Here is a 23892-nt window from a genome sequence, read left to right as displayed (position 1 = left end):
ATAATAAGTAATCAAAAAATCTATCCGTTTCTCTAACATCAGAAAATTAATAGCCAAAACCAAGTTTGTAAACAGAATTTTGTTAACAGAAATAGTAGTTGGCTGTGAATGTTCAAACGTGATCAGCTGATCAATCACGGAACATATCTAACCTAGTTTAAGGCCTACCAACCTTACAACCAGTTCTGACTTATCTTTTGATGTACATACACGGTCAGCTTTGGCGTACAGAAGGCTTCATCTTTCGTTACGGCAAATACTTTATGAACGTTCAAACTTTAAGGACTTATTATACTCCACGATAGTTGGCCACACCTTAAATATATGGTTCCATCATTTGGACACCTTATCAATGCAGCCAATCGAACCTTCTTGAACATGTTCAGAATAGACTCTACGGAAGACTTGGTTTTCTCTTGGATCCTCCTTTGTGTTTGTTACATGTCACGATTACGAGCCTTTATCTGCTAGGCTGGGTCTTCTATCGTTTACGAATAGAAGATTGACGGCTGACCTCCTGCTCTTGTATAAGATTTTAAGGGGTTGTATTGATTGCTCATATATTTTACCATTAATTTAACATTCCTGCGAAACCCTTAGATTCGATCCCTCTTCCTACGCAGATTTTCACCGTGCGTTATATAGGAGATTGAAGCCGATAAGTCGCCTTACACCTTACATGCGAATGATCTTCATCATATATTGATATACGTAACATGTTCTCGTGCTCATTTAAGAGCGCGATAATTACTTATTTGGGTTACGTAGATATTGTATATACTGTATGACTTATTTACAATTATACGTATTAATTTCTTTTTTCTCTCTCGTCCTTTGTATCTTTTCTCTTCTTTTTATTCTTTTTTATACTTTCTTCACTCAACTGAGTTTTTTGTTCTTTTGGGATGCATTATTATTATCATGTGTAACTCCATATATTGTGCGTCATACCAAAAATTATGATTCCATAAAATTTACAATAAACAAATAAATAAATAAATAAACTAAAACTAAAGTTTCCAAAACCGATTTCGGCCAAATAGATACACAGTCGATTGTTATTGTACTACCGCGAAGGGAAAAATCGATTGCGATTGGTCAGTTTCTTCTTATGGTTTTCTTATAATTTTTTTCAAACGAAATCATAGTTGCGGTTACGAATTTACAAAGGCCTTAACATTCGCACCGCGGATCGCCGATGTGCAACTCCCAACACCCGCGATCAGGTCGGGTATTCTGTCGGCTGAATGTAATTTGAGGATTCAATTGTTAGGGAAACGGGGTCCCGCATTCGTGGCGTGGGAATGTGGAAGAGGAAGCGACGAACTTTGTTGGCCCCAAAAGCGTGCGGGAAATTTCGGGATTGATGGCTTCTGCGGTCCTATATCGTCAGCATGTCGATAATTGCGGGGCTAATTAAATTCTAATGAAAGTCGTTCGATATCGGCGGGGTCTTCGTGCAAATTTAAATAAGAGACTGATCGTTTAATTGGAATAATTGATCATTCTCACCCAGATGCACCCGCGCGTAATCTTTTAAATATATCTGTGCCCGAGGGGTGCAAAACTCGAGATCTCGAAGCCGGAGATATCGAGACCTCGCGATATCGAGAGCTAACCTCTTCAAGCGAGATGTCGCGCGCAAAGTTAGGTTAAGATACTGAAAACGGAACATTTCTTGTAATTTATGAAACAAAATGAGGATGATACAAATTGGTGCGATATTGCGGAATTACGCAAAAGTCGCCAGCGGTTTGTACGCAAGGGGCGTGCAAAATGCCGCGAAACAAATCTACACAAAAACCGTGCTGCTCCCGCAAACCAACTTCCCGGCGCGTCTCGGTGGCAAGAAGAGAACGGAGATGGATAGTTATTTGATAGAAGTAGGTTTTCAGCGTCCTTACGCAGCTCTTACCACAATTCTTTCCTTCGCTCAAAATTGTCGGTACATAATTTGAAACGCTGGCATTTGAATAACCACACTGTCCTGTTAAAAATTGCTGAACTGTGTGCATGTTAAAGTTATAATTATACACAATGTAAAAGTCGGATGTATTTTTACAACAGAAATGCGGCTTCCTGGAATTGTACAAGTGGCAGAGGAAAAATCTCTCCGGGCCAGATTTTGTTCTGCACGATGGCCCGCCCTATGCCAATGGAGAGCCGCACATGGGCCACGCTATTAATAAGGTTGATAACTTTTGAAACAGGTTGGAGCCAACAATTCTGTCTTTATATGAACATTTTCCACATTCCTCTTGTGCGTTCACAGATCCTCAAGGATATCACTCTGCGAAGTAAGATCATAAGGGGTAGAAGAGTACATTATGTCCCAGGATGGGATTGCCATGGTTTACCAATCGAGCTGAAAGCACTCGGTGACATGAAAAATGTCGGTGCTTTAGAGATTCGTCGAAAAGGTATGTCAGACATAAACATCATGCTGTCAGGTCCTCTCTTAACGTTTCTATGCTGCAGCTCGAAATTACGTAAGCGATGCCATAGCGAAGCAGAGAGAGGTCTTTATGTCATGGGGTGCTATAGCTGACTGGAGTGAGTCGGGGTGTTACTTTACGAATCATCCTTCATATATAAAGAATCAACTGCAACAGTTTATAAACCTATATGAAAAGGGCCTCGTATACAGAGCCTTCAAGCCAGTACACTGGTCACCCTCCTCCAAGTATGTGCAATGTCAAATATTTGCAACTTAATATTCCATGCAATTCCCCTCTAATTCTTCTGTCAAATTACCTGCATCTCCGCCAATCACAGAACAGCATTAGCAGAATCGGAATTGGAGTATAACGAGTCTCACCGGAGCAAAAGCGTTATCGTTCGCATGCAACTCGACACATTGCCCTCGAACTTGAAGAGCTTGGGGAGCAAGGCGCTTCACGCGCTTATTTGGACCACGACACCGTGGACGTTGATAGCCAATCAAGCTATAGCGTTTTCCAATGACATTGTCTACTGTGTGGTGGAAGATAGCTCGAAGAACTTGTATATCATTGCGCAAGACAGCGTAACAAGTGTTGAGAAGAAGCTCGGCCCATTGAAGGCTATCGCGACCGTCAAAGGTAAGTCTTGGTGGTTCATGTTTCAATCTGTAAAAATACATTTACTATGAAGTATAATTTATTAACACAGGACAGGAGTTGGCGGAAGTGAGGTACCTCCATCCCATTACCAAGGAACGTTTACCTTTCTTGCCAGGCGCGCACGTTACGAACAGCGTTGGCACCGGATTAGTTCACATAGCTCCAGCACACGGCCCGGAGGACTTCCTCGTCGCGATAGAAAATAATATATCAGTAGTGAGTCGTCTTTCTTCTTCTGCTATGCTGAGATGAGTAGACACATTTCTTCTCAGGACGATCTTGTTGTAACAATGACTTGGCGACGACGTTGTTTCTTTTTTATCAGTAACGGCAGTAGGCTTACATCGATTGAGATTGTCTCGTTATTTTGAAATTTTGAGGTATCTTCTTAAGGTACATGCATGTCCAGTACCTTTGTTGAGATTCGCAGTTCTTAATTCGAATCACATAACTTGACAATCTTGACTCTGTCTCTCTGTTACAGTTATCCTTAGTAGACGATGAAGGATGCTACACCAAAGAGGCGGGCGACAAGTTCGCCGGCTTAAACGTGCTGACCGACGGTGCGGACAAAATCCTGAATTACATCGCCGCGGATGTGCTGCATGCCGATACAGTGACGCACAGCTACCCGTACGACTGGCGCACTAAAAAGCCTATAATCATACGCGCGAGTCACCAATGGTTCATAGACGTGAAGTCCATTAAGGAGGAGGCTATTGTAAGTCAATCGAGTATATACAGGGTGTATAAAAAGTACCGGGACGACGAAATATCTCGAAAACCAAGCATTTTAGAAAAAAATGTTTCAGACAAAAAAAGTTGTATGGTTTCAAGGAGGACTAAATAAAGCAACTGTATCATTTTGTTCACAGATGGCGTCACTTTCGAGATGTTCACTGATCATTACATTTTTTGAATGGAAGTCCCAATTTTTTATTATATCATCTCTTTCCAATTAATTTTAACAACTTTTGTCTGAAACATTTTTTTCTAAAATGCTTAGTTTTCGAGATTTTTGCCTGGCTCGTTTAAAATGAGACACCCTGTATACATGAGACGAAGCGCGTTGCTCTGAATCCGTACATTTTCACGGTGGACTCTTTTCCTTACGCAAGGACAGCATCGCGAATATAAGGATATATCCGCAGCAAAACCAGACGTCGTACTTGAACGCGTTACTCGCTCAAATTAAGCAGCGACCTTACTGGTGCATCTCCCGACAACGATCCTGGGGTACGCCGATTCCGGTGTTGTATAATAAGCAAACCGGCGATGTGTTCACAAACAGGTAACTCTTTGTCTTATTATTCTTCTATACAGGGTGTTAAAAAAAAGATTTAGGACTTTAAGGACAGATAGTACTCACAAAATGGAGAAAAGAGTCCTGATAGACATAGATTGAGAAATTAATATTCTCGAAATTATGAACAATTATTTATCTTAATTAAACCAAGTGACTTACTCGCTTCTGGTGTTTTTTTTTCCTTATTTGTACACATACTTCATCAAGCAATTGTTAGTCACACATTATCTTTATCATCACACGTTATCTTTGCGAACAGTGAACAACTGCAAAGAACTATTACAAAGTTTTCGCAGTACGATAAGAACGACATCATATTACTCTAATCAAGAAATGACAAAAATGCATTTCATGTATGGCCATGCAGTAAGTCACTTACTTTAATTAAAATAAAAAATTGTCTATAACTTCGATATTAATTTTTCGACTCATGTTTATGTGACCTTTTTCTCCATTTTGCGTGTATTTTCCGCCCTTAAAGTCCGGAAACGTTTTTTTTAACACTCTGTATATCTGGGTGAGTTTCAAAATTTTATATTCAATTTTCAAATTAATTATTCTTGCATATATTTTAAATATTTTACATATGTACGCGCGCGCACGCGCACAAATATTTTATACTTTACATATTTATTTTATTCATCTCTATGTATTATATTTAACTTTTTTAATTTCGTTTATTTTTTATCTCACCTATTATATTTTTATTTTATATGGATGTTATAAATAACGCAAATATGAAACAAATATAAGAGGACAAATGCTGAACAAAATCTGTTTATTATTTATTTTATATTATTTCTTTATTATTCGAAGAAGGCAGCTTTTAATTAGAAATATACCGGCAAATATTAATATTTCATAAGTCAAGCTGATACGATTAACGCAAGTTCTGCGATAAAAAGTGCAGTCGCAATACACATGCGTTTCTGTGTCTTCAGAAAGTGGGTCGAGAGATTGTGCAAACTGACGGAACGATACGGTCCCGATTATTGGTGGGAACTGTCGACCGAGAAACTAATCGGCCGCGAGCTTCGCCAGGAACTGACCGACAATATAGACAACTTGGAGAAAGGAACCGTACGTATGAGCGACGATCCTTGACAGCATCAGTCACGAATGCCAGTACTACCTAACTTTATTCTTGAAGGATATCATGGATATCTGGCTGGACAGCGGCCTGTCGTGGTCATCGGTTTTGCCGGAACACAAAGCGGACTTGTACTTGGAAGGAATGGACCAGTTTCGCGGTTGGTTTCAGTCATCATTACTGACGTCCATTGCTCTCCAGAAACGTCCTCCTTACAGGTAGCCGAACGCGCAGAAATTAAACATCGTGTCATTGAGAGACTTTGAAGATCTTACATTTTTTCCTCCTCAAAAGTGCCTTGTTCGTGCACGGCTTTGCTGTGGATGATAAAGCCGCAAAGATGTCGAAATCGATCGGGAACGTCGTGGATCCTGAAATCATCACCAAAGGCGGGGAGAACACTAGCAAGAATCCGACGTATGGCGTCGACACTTTAAGGTGATTGCTCATCAGGATTGGGAAGTTTTGCACAGTCCCTGCTGCGGACTCTGTCGAAAGATTGCTGACAAACACACAACAACACGATTTGATGACAAAGTATAGCTGCGTTCAGAAAACACAATGGGTGCATGAGTAACTCGTCAACGTCGTTGGCCCAAATGTAGGATCTAATAATTATCGACTGCTCACCGAGCGCTTTGTTTTCTGAACGCAGCCTATGATAAACTAATGGCAGAAGTGTCGAGCAATGGCAACGTAATTGTTTTTTAAGACCTAAGTACTCGCGGCCATATCGGACAGAGGCGAGAAATGAAGACTCTCGCGTGTCATTTCCAAATGAAAAGATACTGGAAAGAATACTTGAAGTCGCTAGAGAATATACTTGTGTAATGCTTCAAATGTTATGCTTCTCTCTCCATGATCAGTCAACAACCATAAAATAACCACAAGGCCTACTCATGCGCATATGTAATCGTGTCACATGACCGACCTCATATTGCAGTCATCTTACGGCTGTTTGACTTTCAACGGTGTTTTTGCCACAAATATCCTACTTGAGACTCCTGGCCCTTCGCCGCGGAATTCTTGGCCGGTGACATCAGAAGTGAGGAAACCCATGTTGAAAATTCCAATGGACTACGTCGAAATCAAAAGATTATTTCATCTCTTTATATTACATTATTATTTTATATTTTTTTATTATTTTACGGCTATTTATGGATTGTTGGAGCAAAAGCAGTTTCCGGAGCATTCTACCAATGAGTTCAAACGGGGAAAATCAATGTAGATTTCCCCGCTTCTGACATCGTTCAAGATAGCTGCGGCGAAGAGACAGAAGCCCTAATCACAATTCGTGAGAAGCAAAGCATTCAACGCTTAATGAAAATATCAACAGGTGGTGGGTAGCTAGTCACGCGTGCCAACACACTCAGGTCCCGGTCTCGACGACCTTGCTGCGCGAAAGTCACGAGTGTATCCAGAAGCTGCGGCTGATCTTGCGCTTCCTGTTGGGCGTCCTTCATTCGTACAGCGCGGGGGTCTCGGTTGAGCCGGAATATCTTTATCTGGACAAGTATATGCTGTACGCTTTACGTCAATATGATGAAGAGGTATCTATCATCGCAGAACGTAACGACAATTTTCACTTCTGTCCCTGCCAATGGATCTAACGACATCATCGTTAGAAGTCGAATCATCGTGCCAACTCTAACTCGTCTCTATTCTCTTCCCCAGGTCTAATATATCGAGAGAGATCACTGTAACATCCTGATTAATATTGTGCTAACATCGTCCTTTCTCTACTCGCAGATCCAACGATTATACGACGATTACTTGTACCACCACGCGAGCAAACTAGTCATGCATTTCCTGGCGAACACTGTGTCGTCGGTGTACTGCCACTTGATCAAGGACAGGCTCTACTGCGATAAAGCGGCGTCACCGACACGACTGGCCGCGGTGGAGGTAACGCGCGAGACCTTGACCGTACTCGCGAGGTCCATCGCGCCAATCGTGCCGCACCTGGCGGAAGAGGCATGGCTGCATCACCCTGAGAATCTGGGTAAGCGAGATCAGTGATGGGGTCTTTTGTTTCGTCACGTTGTGTTATTCGTGTATTATTTACAGCATCGGTGCCATTGTATCACACCGAGCACAAGGTATCGGAGACGTGGGACCAGCCAGAGATCGCTATGCACGTGGAGACAGCTTTACGCTTAAGAAGCAAAGTCAACACGATGGCTGACCAAAACACATGGGAATTATCTGGCACTGTAATAGCGTCGAAGGACTACAAATCTCTGTCGGTGAGTTGTTTACTTTGTTATTGATATTCAAAGAAACATTTGTTTTATACAGGGCTTTTATACAGGGTGTCCGGGATCTTTTGGGAACGAGAAATTGTGAAGATTAATCAGATCAAAGTGAGAAGAAAAGTCATGCACCATTTTGCAAAAATCGCAAGGGTTATTAAGTGATTAACATGACTGGAAATGGCTACATTTTTTAATTGATAATTTGTGATTTTTGTTTGTTTGTTACTTGAAAATTTGTGAAAACTTATTTGCAAAGTGGTAAAGCACTTTTTTTGTTCAGAATGATCTAATCTACAATTATATGACGACTATTGTGTCTAGTTGAACTTTGAATTCTGAATTTTGAACCTGTCACTAGACATAATAGCCGTCATGTAATTGTAGGTTAGGTCATTCTGAACAAAAAAAATTTATCATTTTGCAAATAAGTACGGAAATTCAAAGTTACCAATTAAAAGAGCATCTGGATGTGGTCATTTTCAATCATTAATAATTTAATAACTTATTACGATTTTTGCAAAATGGCATATAACTTTTCTTCTCAGTTTAATCTGATTAATCTTCATAATTTTTCGTTTCCAAAAAATCCCGGTCACCCTGTATATGTGATATTAATAAATTGATATTACTTTCTAAAATTTCAAAATTTTAGTACAATAATAAAATATTCATTGTACTAAATCAAAAGTGCTATAATGAAGATTCTAAAGATCTTATTAAAGGTAAAAATTGCGATATTTTATTCAATATACAGGATGTCCGAGATCCTTTGAAAACGAAAAATTGTGAAAATTAATCAGATCAGACTGAGAAGAAAAGTCATGTACTATTTTGCAAAAATCGTAATAGTTGTTAAGTTATTAATGATTGAAAATGAACAGAAATTTTCAAGTTATCGATTAAAAGGGCCTCTAGATGTGGTCATTTTCAATCATTAATAGCTTGATAACTATTGCAATCTTTGCAAAATGTCAACATAACTTTTCTTCTTTTCTTTCTTTGATCCGATTAATCTTCAATTTTTCGTTTCCAAAAGATCCCTGTATATAATTCAATATATTAATTTTGTAATTTTTTTTTAAATAAATTCCCGAATATATATTATTACCTTTTTGGCCTGGAAAAATAACTGGGCCTCTTCACTATATTTTAATGGGACATACCGCAGATTCTGCTTGGTTTTTACCACCGATTTGTCAAGTTGTGTCAGGCTCTGTCGACGGAATACGAGCTTGATGCGCACACAGATGGCTTCGAATCCGCCATGATACTCTGATCGAATCTGCTGCCAGGCACACAGCTAGCATTTTATTTATCGAGATATATCCATAAAATGACACTTGTGATGGATCGAGCACATTTGTGAAACATTTTGAAAATTTTTCTTTCGCTTCAACAATCAACAGACGACTATAAAATTAGCGTGACAAAATCAGGAGAAAAGAGCTAAGAGGGAAGATTGCACGTGTCACGTTAATTACACAGTTAGTCATCGACTACTGGAACAAAAAGAAAGAAAAGTTTCCAGAATATTCCAGAAATGTGCCCGATCGATCACGAGTGCCGTTTTGTGGATGCATTCTTTTATTTCAACGTATTTCTCGCTGGAGTTTGGAGTCCCGTTCTCTCGCTTTTCGAGTGTCGTTGAAAGTTACTAAACAGGCCTGAACAGGAAGAATCATACTAAAGAGCGATCGAGTAAAATTAACAAATCAACATTTATTCATTTATTCTCGCAGATACTTCAAAGAGACCGAGAATCTTCCACGTCGGAATTGTGCGAGATTCTACAGCTGTCGTCGATCACGCTGACGGAGTCGTCCACGGTGACTGAGACACAGGTCGAGCTACGTAATACCGAGAAAACGCTCTGTCAACGGTGCAGGAGGCACCCCGAATCAGACAAGAACGGGCTGTGCAGCCGCTGCATTAAGGTGCTCGACGTGACGAATCTGTCATCGATATCCTTGTAAGCATAACGTTCGCTATTTCTTAACACGACTGATGTTCATTTTGCTAAATAAACCAACGTAAAAAAAAAAAAAAAGTCGAGAGTTGAATAATCTCTCCAACTTGGGAATAAGACGTACAACCAACAACAACGCCTACACTGCCTTCCGCGCCCAACGTGTCTCGACCGCGAAGAGGAATCGCGAGAGTATTCAGTCGCAAGATCGCTGCTGCTTCGTCGTCAGGTCGTACATGTGATTCATATTTAAAGCATTGAGGAAGTGGGTCAGGTGCGGCTGATAGCCGCTAATAGCCAGTTTGTGCGCTACGTGTGCCATATAGGTCCGCCACTCGCAGAACGACTGGTACATCTGCTCCAGGCTCTTGAAGTTCGGGTGGCTGCACCGGCCTGTGCTCCCGACCGTCCAGATCTGCGAGCGCAGTCGGTTGTGGAACTTTAGTATGATCTTGAAGATGTTGATCAAGCACACGCGCATCTTCTCCCCGCGCGTGTTCAGCATACACCTGAAAGTCGTGACTCATGTTCAAGTTCAGACACGGCTGGTTAGGTCCACATAAGGGATTTTAGAAGAAACAAATCCTCTCTCCTCTAGAAATACTTCGAAGAAAAGCTATGTTAAAACCGAGCGTACGCTTGAGAGCTGATCGTGAATTTTTGATTAAAGAGTGGAGAGTGAATCGCTTCCACTCTGCAAGATTCACGATCCAGAATTAGAATTAAAAGTAGACTATGCAGCTTGCGGAACGCAGTCATTGGCTCAGATGGAAATTTTCTCTCATGACTGATTCCTCAATTAAATATTTATATCAAGCAAAGGTCAGGTATTCGTACGAAGCGCTTCGATGCGGTTTGTACGCTTTTACTTTGATGAAGCTCAAAAGACGCAGACAATGTCCAATGGAAGCGACTGTCGGAAAACAAGTTCTTTCATTGGATCACAGCTTACGCGCATAACTCTCTTTCTCTGAGCGAGAACTGATGAGAACGGACACTGATTCTGGTTTTTCCAAAGTACAAGACAATACCTCGAGAGTATCCTCTTGATGTAGTTCATATGTGACAGGTGAATCTCGTCGATCGTCCGCGAGTTCTGCAGGTCCTTCTCGAACTCGCTCCAACTCGCGTGCAGCACGCTACATGTCAGGTAGTTGTGAAGCGCGTTCATGAACTGGGTCATGGAATGTCTGTACAACTGAAGCTGCAAGTGAACCATAAATTAATCCTTAAAAGGGAAAATCACGATAACACTATCATGGGTTTTCACCCCGCTTTTTATATTGTTTTATGTTAGAAATCAAAAGAATTTATTGTTATTGAATATTAGATGAAAAGTGGAGAAGTTGTGGTTCGCAGCAGATAATTTAACAAGTTCGGGACAATATATATACATAAGGTGGAATTTCGCTTATGGTGTAGCCCTTAACCCTTTGAGGCATAGTGGTAAGTATACTTACCACCTATTTATTCTCACATTTTCATGAAATATTTTATATTTGAGGAATTCTTGTCGGATTTTTTGCGTCTTTTAGCTTCTTATATGATATGGGAACATACATGAAAGGTTGAAGTTTCGCATAAGTTGTCCATTTATTATAAATAAACAAAGTGTGAAAAATATACATTTTATAGGAAAAAATAATTTTCCACGAACTATGAGTGAAATTTTTGCTCAAAATCAAAATTTGGGGGTTTTTGGGCCGCTGATTACGAATCTGAGGTCCAAATTCCAAAATTAATTTTCCAAGATGGCGGATCATACAATTTTTATTAAATTAGCTAAAATTGTACCCTGGTTAATTTTTGAGGTCGCTAATTACGAATCTGAGGTCCACATTCTAAAATTATTTTCCCAGATGGCGGATCATAGAATGTACATAAAATTAGCTAAAATTGTACTCTGGTTAGTTTTTGAGCCCGCTGATTACGAATCTGAGATCCAAATCCTAAAATTTATTTTCCAAGATGGCGGATCATAAAATTTTTATATGATTAGCTGAAATTGTACTTTGGTTAGCTTTCAAGGTCGCTGATTATGAATCACCGATGTCACCGAATCGCGATTTTTCATATTTGTAGCTGCCATCTTGAATTTCGAAAATCTGATAACGGATTCCTCATCAGCGACTCCAGAAACCCCCGTATATAAATTTTTATGTAATTCGCATTTTCTGAAAAATACGTGCTTCAAAGGGTTAAGGGTTCATCACGAGTAATCTTCCAACGTTCCTATCGCGATGCCGACAGGAATGAGCGTCTTACTTTGTGATACTGCTCCGACACCACCACGTTACGGTCCACTTTCATGATATTGAAGTCCTCTTTCAGCACCCACGACATTCTGCCAGTCATTATCAGGAACTTGAACACTTTGCTGTACTGCAGCATCACCGTGTCGTCGAAAATAATATTCAGCGGCCATGATATCTTGTAGTTGAGACAGAGACACTCTAGGACATTCGGGTCTGATATCTGAAGGAAGAAGCGTCTGATTATTGCATGAGAAAACCGAAGCTCGTACAACTGAATAAGGAACAGACGAGAACATTCGTCTAGATACAGAGCTGTGTTATGACTTGGTTGAGGTAACCGGGAGCAACAGACAGAAGTCTCCTGCTTAGGATTTCCTAAAATCTTGAGGGACCTTTCTCTTCCTACAACGAACGTCCTTCAGCAGAAAATTCAGTCGCACTAACACAGGCTTGTTCCTTTTAGCCGAATTAGTGCTGTGTTTTGTTCCTTTTATGCAGGATGTCTGGCGATAATAATAAATAAAAATGAAGTCAAACTAGACAAAAGATTCCTCTAGGTCAAAACGAACGAAAGTCTTCTATTATTTTATAAAAAAAAATTAGTTGATGAAGATTTAATGTCTCTTTTAATTAATAATTCAAAATTCGATGTAGTTTTTTGTAAAACGATGGGGAACTTTTTTGTCCAGTTGGGTCCAATTTACAAGAGCGACGACAGATGTCGCTATCACAGCTCGTTTAACGGATCGTGCAGGTTTTCTGATAACTCAATATTAACTTGATAACTCAAAATTTTACGTGGTCGTTCTCGCAAATAGTTGAAGAATTTCTCTTCAGTTTCGTATATGAAGCTACACTATATATAAGTATATAAGAGTACTTTGTACGCGTCATCAGACACCCTGTTTATTTGTTTCACTCCAAAGGCAAAAGTTGCAGCTTATTTCGGATAAAAAGAACACATCTATTATCACACGTATCTCAACCAAGCTTGGAAAGTATATAACATGTAATGCCATTAGAAATTACTTTTATTCACCAACTACTTTGCCACAGCTTCACAGCTTTTTTTATTATTATTAATAATAAAATAATAACGCAATTACATTTTGAGATAACGGCAATGGAAATAAAAAACTTGATAGAGAAAGCAACAGAAAATATAACTCAATATAACTCATGAAAGTAAAAAAATATAAAAGTAAACAAAATACAACTTACAGAAGTAACAGAAAATGTAACATTATTTCTTGAATAACGATAACAACAACGAGTTCTTTCTTTTCTAAACAACCAGCGCTACCGAATTGTTTCTCTCAAATAAACAGAAAAAAGAGAAACAAACAACCTTACAGTTACCTTAACAAAGTGATCCTCCCAACTCAACGAACTTGAAGAATATTCGAGAGAAATATTGAAATATTGAGGAAGTGATACTCACATACAACTGGCGCGGCTTGTTGACGGCAGACAGGCTCAAGAGCTCAGAGTTGACGTAATTATTGCTGAACGAGTTCATCAGTGCCTGCTCCAGGAGATTCGTCAGGGTGGCGGAGTTGAAGAGCTCGTTCGGCGCGGCTATCGCGTAGAGGCGGGCATACAACGAGTCCGTCAAACTCTTGGCGAACTCGCCGTTCAGCAGGAAGAAGTAGCTGCGCAGGCTGTGCAGGTGCAGCAACATATTGTGCTCGTCTAATAGGTACTTGATGACGGCGTTGTTGACTAGCCGACTCTGTATCTGCAGCGGGATGATGATAGACTTCTCCAGGTAGCTGTGGAGGGAGACGTGGTCGATCATCTCGACGTCGTCCGCGGTCAAGGGCGAGAGGCAGCTCCCTTGCGACCTGAACACAGAGCTCAAGCCGAAGTTCAGCCGCTGCGGCTTGTAGTCATCGATCGAGAAGTCCAGGCATGTCTCCTCGGCGACGGACCTCTCCATGTTGGAAGACAAGCACGAGGTCTCGGGGCCGGCGTTCGGCGAGGTCAGGTCGTCGGTGATCGGCACCTGCGACAAGGGCGTGTGAGTCGACTGCGTGGTGAAGTGGTCGGTCGTGCACGACATCGGTGTGTCCGCGACGTTCTGCTGCGGCAGAACATTCCTGAAGACCAGCTCTCGCGCCCTGTCGTTCGCGTTGCTCCCCTGCGAGCACTCGTAGTTCCTCATGAACCCGTTCGCGCTTCTCTCCGGGAGCTTGACGTCGAGCGATATCGGCGGGACGTTGTTGTTGACATTCTCCGCCGCGCCGCCGCCGCCCACTCGTCCATCTGAGTTGTCGTTGATGTTTGTGCGTTCTGTTTGAACCGCGAGTATCGTGCTGAACTCGTTGTTGTTCGGCGTCATGCCGTACTCCTGCAGCAAGACCTTGAGTTTGTTAGCCTGCGCGGCGGTCATGTTGTCTATCTTGTCGATGGCCAAGGATTTAGGCCTGTCGATGGTGCCGATGATCTTCCCGGTCAGCCCGGCAACGTCCAGGATATTGTTCAGCCGAGCGTCCAACACCGCCGTGTTCGGCGTCCGCTCGTTCATGATGATACGGATGTCCTTCATCGCCTCATCGCGCAGGAAGTCCTGCAGGTTGCTCCTCTCGTTGTTCTTCTTGTAGATCTTGTAGTTCAGCGGCGGAGACTCCCGCGGCAGGCGCACGTTCTGCGTGTCTGTCACCGTGCTTTCTTCATTCGACGTGACGTCCTTCTGCTTGGAAGTAGGATTGTCCGCAGGCGACGCGCCGGTATCCGTGGAGACGATCACTTCGCTGGGCGATGCAATGCTCGCCGGGCTCGCGGGGTTAAGAATGTCCGTCGTGGCGTCTGTCGCCCTGCTGTCCGCAAAGTTGCTGTTCTCGTCCTCGTCAGCTGCGAATTCCCCTTCGGACATCTCCATGGACACCTCCATCGTTGACGAGACGGGAGTCTCTTTGCTCGGCTCGTCAGTGTCGATGAGGTCGACGTTGTCGTCCGAACTCGGTGTGCCGACACTCTCCGACATCGTCCTGTCGCGCCTCTTCAGGGATTCCAGCAGTTCTACTCGTCTCTCAAAATTGTTCATTCTCGCCTTACGCCAATTAGATCGGAGGCGGCTCATTTCTAAATCGCTAGCTAACTTTTCGTAGTAACTCACAAGGTGCTCCCTAGAATAAAATTAGAAGTTTTCAGACATTAAACAGCCAGCTTTCATTCTGAATGTTCTTGTCCAAAATATAAACATGGGTAAAAATTGGAGAATCACATTTTTTACTTCGGAGGGTAAACGAAATTCAACGAACTGTAACTTTAATGAAGATTTTGCGTCTTGCTTTTACGTTTTATATCTAGCGTCATTTCTTAGGTTGGCTCAGAGGCTTCAAAGTGTGCAAGATATCTACCGAAAAGCCCTCCTCTCCCTCGTTATTATTTTGACGAAAGTTGCAGCTCATTGAAGTTTATGTGTTTTTCATCATTGAGAGAAATGATCTTTTCATTTCCATCACATTAAAGGCTCACCGTTCGGCCCTCTGTAGCTCCCGCATTTCTTCCTGCTCCCGATTAATCTTCTCGAGCAACAATTTGTCGGCTAACATTTGGAGTTCCTTCTCCTTTTCCTTGAATAAGGCATTTTCCTCCACCTGATTCTTCAACGCTTGCAGCAACGCCCGCTTATTTTGTGCAGTCTTCACGACAAGTTCCTCGCGTTGTTCTAAGTAAAATATTAAAAGAGCGGTTAGAAACAAAAGAATTTTTCATTCATAATATAATAACGATCGAAAGGAGAGAATCTGAATAAGAGTATCAGTCAGTTATCAAGACACTATATGACAAATGATAAAATTGATTATAATTTTTGTATATTATATATAAAAATCATACGTGTATATCTGAAAGGATAACATTTAAAAAAAATAAGTACAAAAGTTCTAGAGCCTAGAAATGGACATCTAGTGGTGAACTTGAACTTGACCTAGGGGTCAAATTTTGAGATCAAATCAAGGTCAACTTTAAAATCGTAAATGAAAACCTCTATTTTTTATTACATAATCTCTCTCCACCAATTAATTTGAACAACTTTTGTCTGAACATTTTTTTATTTGCCTAATATTTTTTTAGATATTTAAAGAAAACTTTTTCAATGTTTAGCTTATGACATCTCGATAATTAATTATCGGAACAAAAAGTGATATTAGACTTTTTTTATGCTGTTACAATGGTGCCCTAACTTTTGTTAACTTAATGACTTTTGAAAATTTCAAAATCAATCAAGTTAGAGTAAAAAAAGTCTAGTATCACTTTCCCTTCCAATAAATAATTATCGAGATATCGTAAGCTAAATATTGAAAAAGATATCAAGTTTCCCTCATCTCATATCTCAAAAAATATTAGGCAAGTAAAAAAATGTTTCAGATAACAACTGTTCAAATTAATTGATAGAAAAATATGGTTTAATAAAAATAAGGATTTCCATTTAAAGATTTCAAAGTGGTTTTTGACCTTGACAAGGTCATATTAATATTGCTCTGTAAAGCGTTACTTGAAATTCTACAATTTTGTATAAAACGTTTTTCTCTAAAATGCTTTATTTTTTAGATACTTGACCGTTCCGGGACTTTTGGGACACTCTGTATTGATTAATAATTCGTTAATACTTCAAACCCTTTTTGTTGTTTCACATCTTATTTTTGTCCCTTTTCATGTCTTCCTACGGTTTTTACATTTTAGATATTTGAAGTTTATTTATTATAGGATATCTTGAAAATACCGGAATCCCCGGATAACTTTGCAGGATCAAGTTTTCATGAAAAACTTTAAATACAAAAGTTGTAGAAAATCGAGTAACGGATGGTGACCTTGAATTTGATCTTGGCCATGACCCTCAACTTGGTTGAACTTGGAGGTCAACTTGCGTTTTTTAAATGGGAACCCTTATTTTTTATTACACTTTTTTTCTACCAATTTGAACAACTTTTGTCTAAAACATTTTTTTATTTGCCTAATATTTTTGAGATATTTGAGGAAAACTTGATAACTTTTTCAATATTTAACTTGCGATATCTCGCTAATTATTTGTCGGAAAATACTGGTACTAGACTTTCTTGTTTTATTTAGTCTCAAGAATATATTGTTACAACAGTGTCCTGATTTTTGTTAATTTGATAATTTTGAAATTTCCAAAAATCAGTGAGTTAACAAAAGTCAGGGCGCTATTGTAACAATATATTCTTGAAACTAAATAAAGCAAGAAAGTCTAGTACTACTTTTTCTTCCGACAAATAGTGAGATCGTAAGTTAAATATTGAAAAAGTTATCAAGTTTTCCTCAAATATCTCAAAAATATTAGGCAAATAAAAAAATGTTTTAGACAAAAATTGTTCAAATTGGTAGAAAAAAAGTGTAATAAAAAATAAAGGTTCCCATTTAGAAAACGCAAGTTGACCTCCAAGTTCAACCAAGTTGACCTTGAGGGTCATGGCCAAGGTCAAATTCAAGGTCACCATCAAGTCTGTTACTTGATTTCCTACAACTTTTGTATTTAAAGTTTTTCATGAAAACTTGATCCTGCAAAGTTATCCGGGGGTTCCGGTATTTTTAAGACATCCTTTATAGGAATAGTATAGAAAGTATAGAAAGAAAAGAAAAAATATATATATGAAAATATTACTATTGATCCTCGATAATGTCTCCTGCTGCGCGCGTATCACGAGTTCGGCTGTTTTCCTCTCGGCTTTCTTCTGGTCCTGAATGGCAGACAGAAGCGACACTATCAACCCCAACGCAGCCTCGCCTTTGCGTTCGTATTCCTGACAGCTCGACAGCTGCTCTTGCAGCATCAACTCGGTTAGGCAAACCCGCACTTCCGGTTGAGCAGTGATGGACAGGTTGCAAACTGGATTCTAAATAAACACAGATAACACGGAATCCTGTCAAAAGCTCACGATCAAGTCGTCGAGGAGGTCATAGTGAGAAGCAACAACCTTCGGACTGCAAATCTTCAAAAGTCGCAACGTCTTTCCGCACTGCAGGATCGATTCCGACAGGTCGGACAGGAAGCCGGGTACCGAGTCGACATCAATTGCGAAGCCCTCCGTCCAGAATTTGCGTCCTCTCTTTCGCAGGTACTGAGATCGCACCTGGATCATAAACTCCCCGTAGACATCGTCGCATGTCCCTTCAAACAGCCAATTTTGCAGAAACCTGAAAAACCGATGCACTCGCGTTCAACACAGCATTGTTCTTGTCTCACGGAAAAGAATCAGGAGTGGGAAAGTCGTTCTTTGAAAGCAACTCGTTACCAACTGAAGAAAACGATACTCTGTCTATCATTTATTTGCTTTGAAGAAAAATGATCGAAAATAAATCATTATTCAACGACAACGATAACGATGTTACAATTTTCTTCTTTACTCTCTCTGTGCGAACTTCAAAAAACATTGTTTACTTTTTCCGGCAAAAACAAATACATATTTACTCCGCAATTTGAGTTCTCCTCGAGTGTGAAAAAAATCATTGTATATTCTACACAATTATATTAGTTGCCGTTATCAGAAGAAAAGTAATTACATTACCGTTACTAATGGAAGAAGACGACATTGCTGAAGAAAAGGCAATTTTTAGCAATAAAAGCGCTGCAAGTAACTTTCTAACTCTGCTTCTCTCTAATCGCAAAGAATGCAGGACGGATATGCCTTACCGAAAGTACACCTCGCAGCATGATTTCAATATCGAATAAAACACCAGCACGACGTTCGGGTCGGTGACTTTGGTCACTTCCTTGTAGATGTGCGTCAAGATCCCGCTGCCGGCGGCCAAGGTACACTGGCCGTGCTGCTTACAGCCGCAGAGTCTCGCAACCTCCACGATCAGGCGCGTCAGCGGCCGGACTTTCTTCAGCAGACTCAACAGCCCGTGAAACGCGTACTGATTGAAGGTATTTTGTAGTGCCGCTTGATAGTACAGCAGCAGCTCTTTAACGTTGGTGCACATCGCCTGTTGAATTGGAGAGAAACGGTGAGTTCAAGGATCCAGCTTGAATGTAAGATGCGAGGGTATACCTTGAATATGAGACCGTCCTGCTGCAGTCTGCCCGTTTGCGGGTCGGATGCGACGAGTCTCGACAAGGACTTGATACTGTTGCCCCAGCCGACTGCCTCTCGACAGGCGATCGTCAGCGACCCCGGACTTATACCGGGCACGGTAATGTTCTCCTCCAATTTAAATTCCGTCTGAAATACAAGCGTTCCTCGTAGCGATCGTGTAACTTGAGAGAAGGACATAGTCGACGTTAGCGTTGGGCGTCAGCCAATTCAAGTCTCAATTGATTAATAATTGCTCAGTTGACCGATTAATTACTTAGGGCCGGTTCTTCCAACCTCTTGGTAAATTAACTGATAGTTAAATCACATGTCTGTCTTTGTTTTTCCTTCAATAGAAGGAAAGACAAAGACAGACATATGATTTAACTATTAACTTACTGAGAAGTTGGAACCGGCCCTTAATGAGATTAATCGCTGATCGGCGTATAATTACAATAATCAACCGAAACAGTCATATGCAGCCGCTCGATTTCGTTAATTTTGATCATTTTAGTCAACCGGAATTTTTCAATTGATTAACCAACGCTGAGACTCGGTCAATAGTCTGGATTCCGACGTCGCTTCCTACATGGATTTTTTTCTGACGTTTCGTGAACGTTTAGATTAAGCATTTCTGCACACCATGAAAGATTCAAGCACCAAACTCTGAATTACGCATTGTGCGATTTTAGCGATGTAATGATGGCTGATTCAATCCGTACCACGTTATCGTACACGAAGGAGTCCGAGTCCACGCCAACCAGCAGCAGCTTGACGTCGGATAAGAATTTTTTCAGAGGGACCTCTCGAATCAGCGGTACGGAAGCCATTGTCTGTAACACGAAGAGCGCAATTTTTACATGATACATTTGCGCAAATGTCGCTGTTTTTACCTTCTTTGGCAGCAGTAATAAAATACTTGTTTGTCTTATCCTCGCCAGGTGCAGCATTGTCTCTGGCAGATCAGTAACAAATGGCATTTGCTTGGGAGATTCCACGATTCCGAGGGATTCCCATGTGCGTAATTTGGAGATGCAGTCGTCAGAGGGCTGTATCTCTTCCCATATTGAATTATTATCTCTAATGTTTTCCGCTTTGTTTGTAAGATTACAATCGGAATCATCCAGTGACCACGCACACAGGTCTACATTTTCTTTTTGATTTTCCACAGGCTTTACCCACTCGTAAGGCAAGGTCATGTCTGATATGAATTTTTGAGTGGACAAATATTGTTTACTAGTTTCTTCTATGTCGACCTGCTAGAGAATGACACAATTTACATGAGCAATGTGTGTGTGTGTATCAAGAGCATGAGCAAGAATGTCACACAGTCTTACCATAAGATGCGTCAAAAAAGGAGTGACCATATTGTACTGTTTCAGTATATTGTCGCTGCAATTTGATATACAAGGAGCCATTGCAATGGCATTGTTATACCTAAAACAACACCTTATCATGTAGAAGAGTTTTAATAAGCACAAAAAGCATCAAGAATCATACCTAATTGTTTCTATCCCGACTATGGCTTTAGATATATGCTGATCTTCAAAGGATACTCTACTAACAAAACTAGCGGATGTGTCTTGCTTAGGATATGTTTCGCAAATACCCAACACAGCTTCAAATTTCTCTGGTAAGACAAAAGACTCCATAGGATACGTCTGAAACATGGGTACACCATTTGTGCATGTGACATCTTCAGGCAGGAGAGGATTGGTTTTGCCATAGTGAAATATATCCTGGAAAGATCACAGAGAAGGTTAAACTTACTTAGCAGTTTTGACAACAAAGCAATAAATGAAACAAAGTCGAAAAATATTCACCAGGGTAGGCTGTGTGGCAATCTGAAAATTTTTAAGCTGTATTAGCAACTGTAGAACAGGGTCAACCACAGTCTCCACATTGGTCTCCTGACTGAACAAGTCGTTTATTAAATTCTCCAATTCTTCAGCTTCCGATATACGTCTCAGGGACAGTTTGAGTACAAAAGCGTGCTTTAGTGCCTGCACTAAGGGGTCAGCCTTAAGATTCGCTCTGTTTCCTGTAATTGCAGTAAAAAGTGTCATTGCTCAAGTCAAATGTCAATGCTGTTGCTCAAGAAATATACAGTCTATTTATATCTTATCGGTATTTGTGAGTATCACGTCATGGACGTATGCACATGCAGTGTACCTTCATCGTATACTCTGTTACTTTTATCCAACAATATCTCAAAGGCCTTTGAGCGGAGCCTCTTCACTATTTTCACATCGTCCCTGGGAGGCATGTAGAAGTTTCCATTCTCAGGACAGTTCCGTCGCAACGTGTGCCTGACTAGTTCCGTCACAAGCTCGTAAACATTAACGTCTCGCGGTCCTGATTCCATGATCGAAATACTCCTTCAAACGATTGTTGATTAACCGTTGCGACGAGCCGCAACGGTAGGCAACGATCACTCTCATAGTGCCATAATCAACCATAACAACACGACTCGCACGCCCCGAATTGAGAGATCCAATGATAAAAGAACGGTATATTTTCGTTCGCGCATGCGCAGTCGCCGGGCCTCAGGGAAGTACGTATTCCGTTAAAATTTAAGGTATCTTGGGGATCCTGGATAGAAAAGAAATGTAAAAGGTATAAAAATAACCGTAAGATAGTTGCGTTAGGAGACAAACAGGACTCTTGTTCTCGAAAATTTGTAAAAAATATCGCATGTAAGATATTTTATCATGAGAGAAGACAGGTTAAAAAGATCGTTTGTATGTCACGTTAATTTCATGATAACTGATTGATTGCTCGAGTAAAAGGAAATCACTTTTTGATAATTTTTAACAAGAATATTTTGCAAGAGTTTGTAGCGTGCCTCATTTCCGGAAATAAATAATCAAAAGCCTTGAGTTATTTTCACTTCGGCACTGTGTAAACAACAGCAATTTAATACACATAACCTGTTAAGCCAGTAACAATAATATTACGTTAACCAGTAACAATAACATTACATCAATGTCACGATTTCCCATTTGATGATGAAGACAATAAGACAATGATAAAGATCACTCAATAGATATTTTTTAATTTGAGTTGTTCGGAAAGTAATTTCGTTTTTTTCAAATGGATAGTGTTGGTTGCCTTTTTAAGCGGTTAACCTCATTCTAAACCAAAAAATCATTTTATATTTTTACAACGCACATTTCAAACTTCATTTAAAAAAAGAAATTGTTTTGGAATCTGTCAAGTTGTTTTTGTTTGGCGTCGCATCAAAAATGGAGGACCAACATGAGCATTTTCGTCACATTTTGCTTTTTTATTACTGTAAAGGCAAAAATGCAGCGCAAGCAAGAAAAAAATTGTGTGCCGTGTATGGAGAGGACGTGTTGACTGAACGCCAGTGTCGAATTGGTTTTCGAAATTTCGTTCTGAGAATTTCGACCTCAAAGATGCATCACGTTCTGGAAGGCCAGTTAAAGCTGATGAAGACCAAATAAAGACATTGGTGGACGCAAATCGTCATTTAACAACGAGACATTGCTGAGAGGTTGAATTTATCGAATTCGACCATGCATAAGCATTTGAAACAACTTGGTTTCGTTTCAAAGCTCGATATTCCACACGTTCTCAAAGAAAGAGATTTAATTCGTCGTATTAACATCTACGATTTGCTGTTGAAACGTAAGGAAAACGATCCATTTCTGAATCGACTCATAACTGGAGATGAAAAATGGATTGTGTATAATATTAAACGCAAAAGATCATGGAGCAGACGTGATGAACCAGCTCAAAGCACATCGAAAGCCGATATCCTTCAAAAGAAGATGATGCTCTTATTTGGTGAGATTGGAAAAGAATGGTTTTTTTGAGCTGCTACCAAACAACCAAACGATTGATTCGAATATGTACTGTCACCAATTAGACAAATTGAATGATTCCATCAAGCAAAAGAGACCAGAATTGGCGAACAAAAAAGGTGTTATGTTTCATCATGACAACGTTAGACCTCACACAAGTTTAATAACTCGCCAGAAATTGTTAATGCTTGGATGGAATTTGCTACCGCATCCACCATATTCCCTTGATCTGGCACCATCCAATTATCACTTGTTTCGATTACTACAAAACTTTTTGGATAGTAAAAATTTCGATTCAAACGAAGGTGTCAAAACCCACTTGATTCACTTTTTTGCCAATAAGAACCAGAAGTTCTACAAGCGCGAAATCATGTTATTACCTCAAAGATCCCAGACAGCACAATGTTCAAAACTGGGACATAAGACGTCTTTAAGACGTCTTTAAGACGACTCAAAGATGTCTTATTTTCAAACATCTTAAAGACGACTTAAAGATGTCTTAAAGACGTCTTATGTCCCAGTTTTGGATATATGTGCTGTCTGGGATGGCAAAAGGTGTTGGAACAAAATGGTCAATATACTTAACAGAATAAAACTTTTCTTCCCATTAAAAATATCGTCTTCCATTTTCATGCAAAAAACCGAAATTACTTTCCGAACAACTCAATAGTTTTCTTCTCACGGAGACCTTTCAACGGCACCCTGCGTCGATAGGCAAAACGTGCTCCGTCGACGACCGCGCATACGCGAGCACGGCTATTTACTCTTCCCCCTCTCCCCTCTCCGTCTGCTCGCGTGATGAAACGCCGCAACGGCGACACGCGCAACTCGAATTTGCGTAACATGCAATTTAAAAATAAACAGACACGCGGGCGTCACGCGATTTGTATTCGCGCTGCGAGAAAAAGTGTATCGGAGGAGCGGGTGCACCGCTGTCATATGCTGTGATATATAGTCGGTGTGGACTTATCGTGCGAGAATCGAGGCCGATATCTCGTTCTCGCGCGAGATGCGTCTCCCGTTTGCGCGCCGCAGACACGTGGAAACGCTTG

General features: G+C 40.5%; 2 protein-coding genes across 3 annotated transcripts; one reads left to right on the top strand and one right to left on the bottom strand.

Annotated features, from left to right (window-relative positions):
• Nucleotides 1–1328: 1328 nt before the first annotated feature.
• IleRS-m (Isoleucyl-tRNA synthetase, mitochondrial) lies at nucleotides 1329–9799 on the top strand. The gene is made up of 15 exons (XM_011142286.3): nucleotides 1329–1883; nucleotides 2068–2190; nucleotides 2273–2420; nucleotides 2479–2683; nucleotides 2776–3080; nucleotides 3151–3317; nucleotides 3586–3822; nucleotides 4220–4392; nucleotides 5349–5487; nucleotides 5558–5715; nucleotides 5792–5935; nucleotides 6834–7047; nucleotides 7247–7499; nucleotides 7565–7743; nucleotides 9492–9799. The coding sequence occupies exons 1-15, from the start codon at nucleotides 1698–1700 to the stop codon at nucleotides 9723–9725; spliced, it is 2865 nt and encodes a 954-aa protein (XP_011140588.1). The 5' UTR covers nucleotides 1329–1697; the 3' UTR covers nucleotides 9726–9799.
• Grip163 (gamma-tubulin complex component 6) lies at nucleotides 9452–23613 on the bottom strand. Of its 2 annotated transcripts, none has more exons than XM_011142285.3 (16): nucleotides 23529–23613; nucleotides 21186–21605; nucleotides 20837–21054; nucleotides 20514–20752; nucleotides 20351–20450; nucleotides 19907–20269; nucleotides 19736–19846; nucleotides 18993–19163; nucleotides 18632–18927; nucleotides 17916–18135; nucleotides 17603–17834; nucleotides 15454–15646; nucleotides 13415–15101; nucleotides 11984–12193; nucleotides 10750–10922; nucleotides 9452–10227 (listed from the first exon to the last, which is right to left on the bottom strand). In XM_011142285.3, exons 2-16 carry the CDS (start codon nucleotides 21376–21378, stop codon nucleotides 9915–9917), a joined length of 4719 nt encoding a protein of 1572 aa, XP_011140587.1. In that variant the 5' UTR covers nucleotides 21379–21605; nucleotides 23529–23613; the 3' UTR covers nucleotides 9452–9914. The 2 variants fall into 2 exon arrangements, with proteins under 2 accessions (XP_011140587.1, XP_011140584.1); XM_011142282.3 differs by having other exon boundaries at nucleotides 19907–20272; nucleotides 23529–23612.
• Between the last annotated feature and the right edge of the window lie 279 nt (nucleotides 23614–23892).

Source organism: Harpegnathos saltator, unplaced genomic scaffold (genome assembly GCF_003227715.2).
Source record: "Harpegnathos saltator strain DR-91 unplaced genomic scaffold, Hsal_v8.6 scaffold83, whole genome shotgun sequence".
Taxonomy (NCBI): domain Eukaryota; kingdom Metazoa; phylum Arthropoda; class Insecta; order Hymenoptera; family Formicidae; genus Harpegnathos; species Harpegnathos saltator.
The sequence above is the reverse complement of the archived record's forward strand: the minus strand, read 5'-3'. Positions and strand labels throughout refer to the sequence as shown.

Excerpts from the sequence above, each read along its gene's own strand:
- IleRS-m (XM_011142286.3), top strand. The coding sequence starts at position 1,698 with ATGAGGATGATACAAATTGGTGCGATATTGCGGAATTACGCAAAAGTC. Across the intron at positions 2,191-2,272 it reads TGGGCCACGCTATTAATAAG|ATCCTCAAGGATATCACTCT; the intron begins GTTGATAACTTT and ends GTGCGTTCACAG. Across the intron at positions 7,744-9,491 it reads AGGACTACAAATCTCTGTCG|ATACTTCAAAGAGACCGAGA; the intron begins GTGAGTTGTTTA and ends TTATTCTCGCAG.
- Grip163 (XM_011142282.3), bottom strand. The coding sequence starts at position 21,378 with ATGGAATCAGGACCGCGAGACGTTAATGTTTACGAGCTTGTGACGGAA. Across the intron at positions 21,055-21,185 it reads TAACAGAGTATACGATGAAG|GAAACAGAGCGAATCTTAAG; the intron begins GTACACTGCATG and ends CTGCAATTACAG. Across the intron at positions 10,228-10,749 it reads ATCAAGAGGATACTCTCGAG|GTGTATGCTGAACACGCGCG; the intron begins GTATTGTCTTGT and ends CACGACTTTCAG.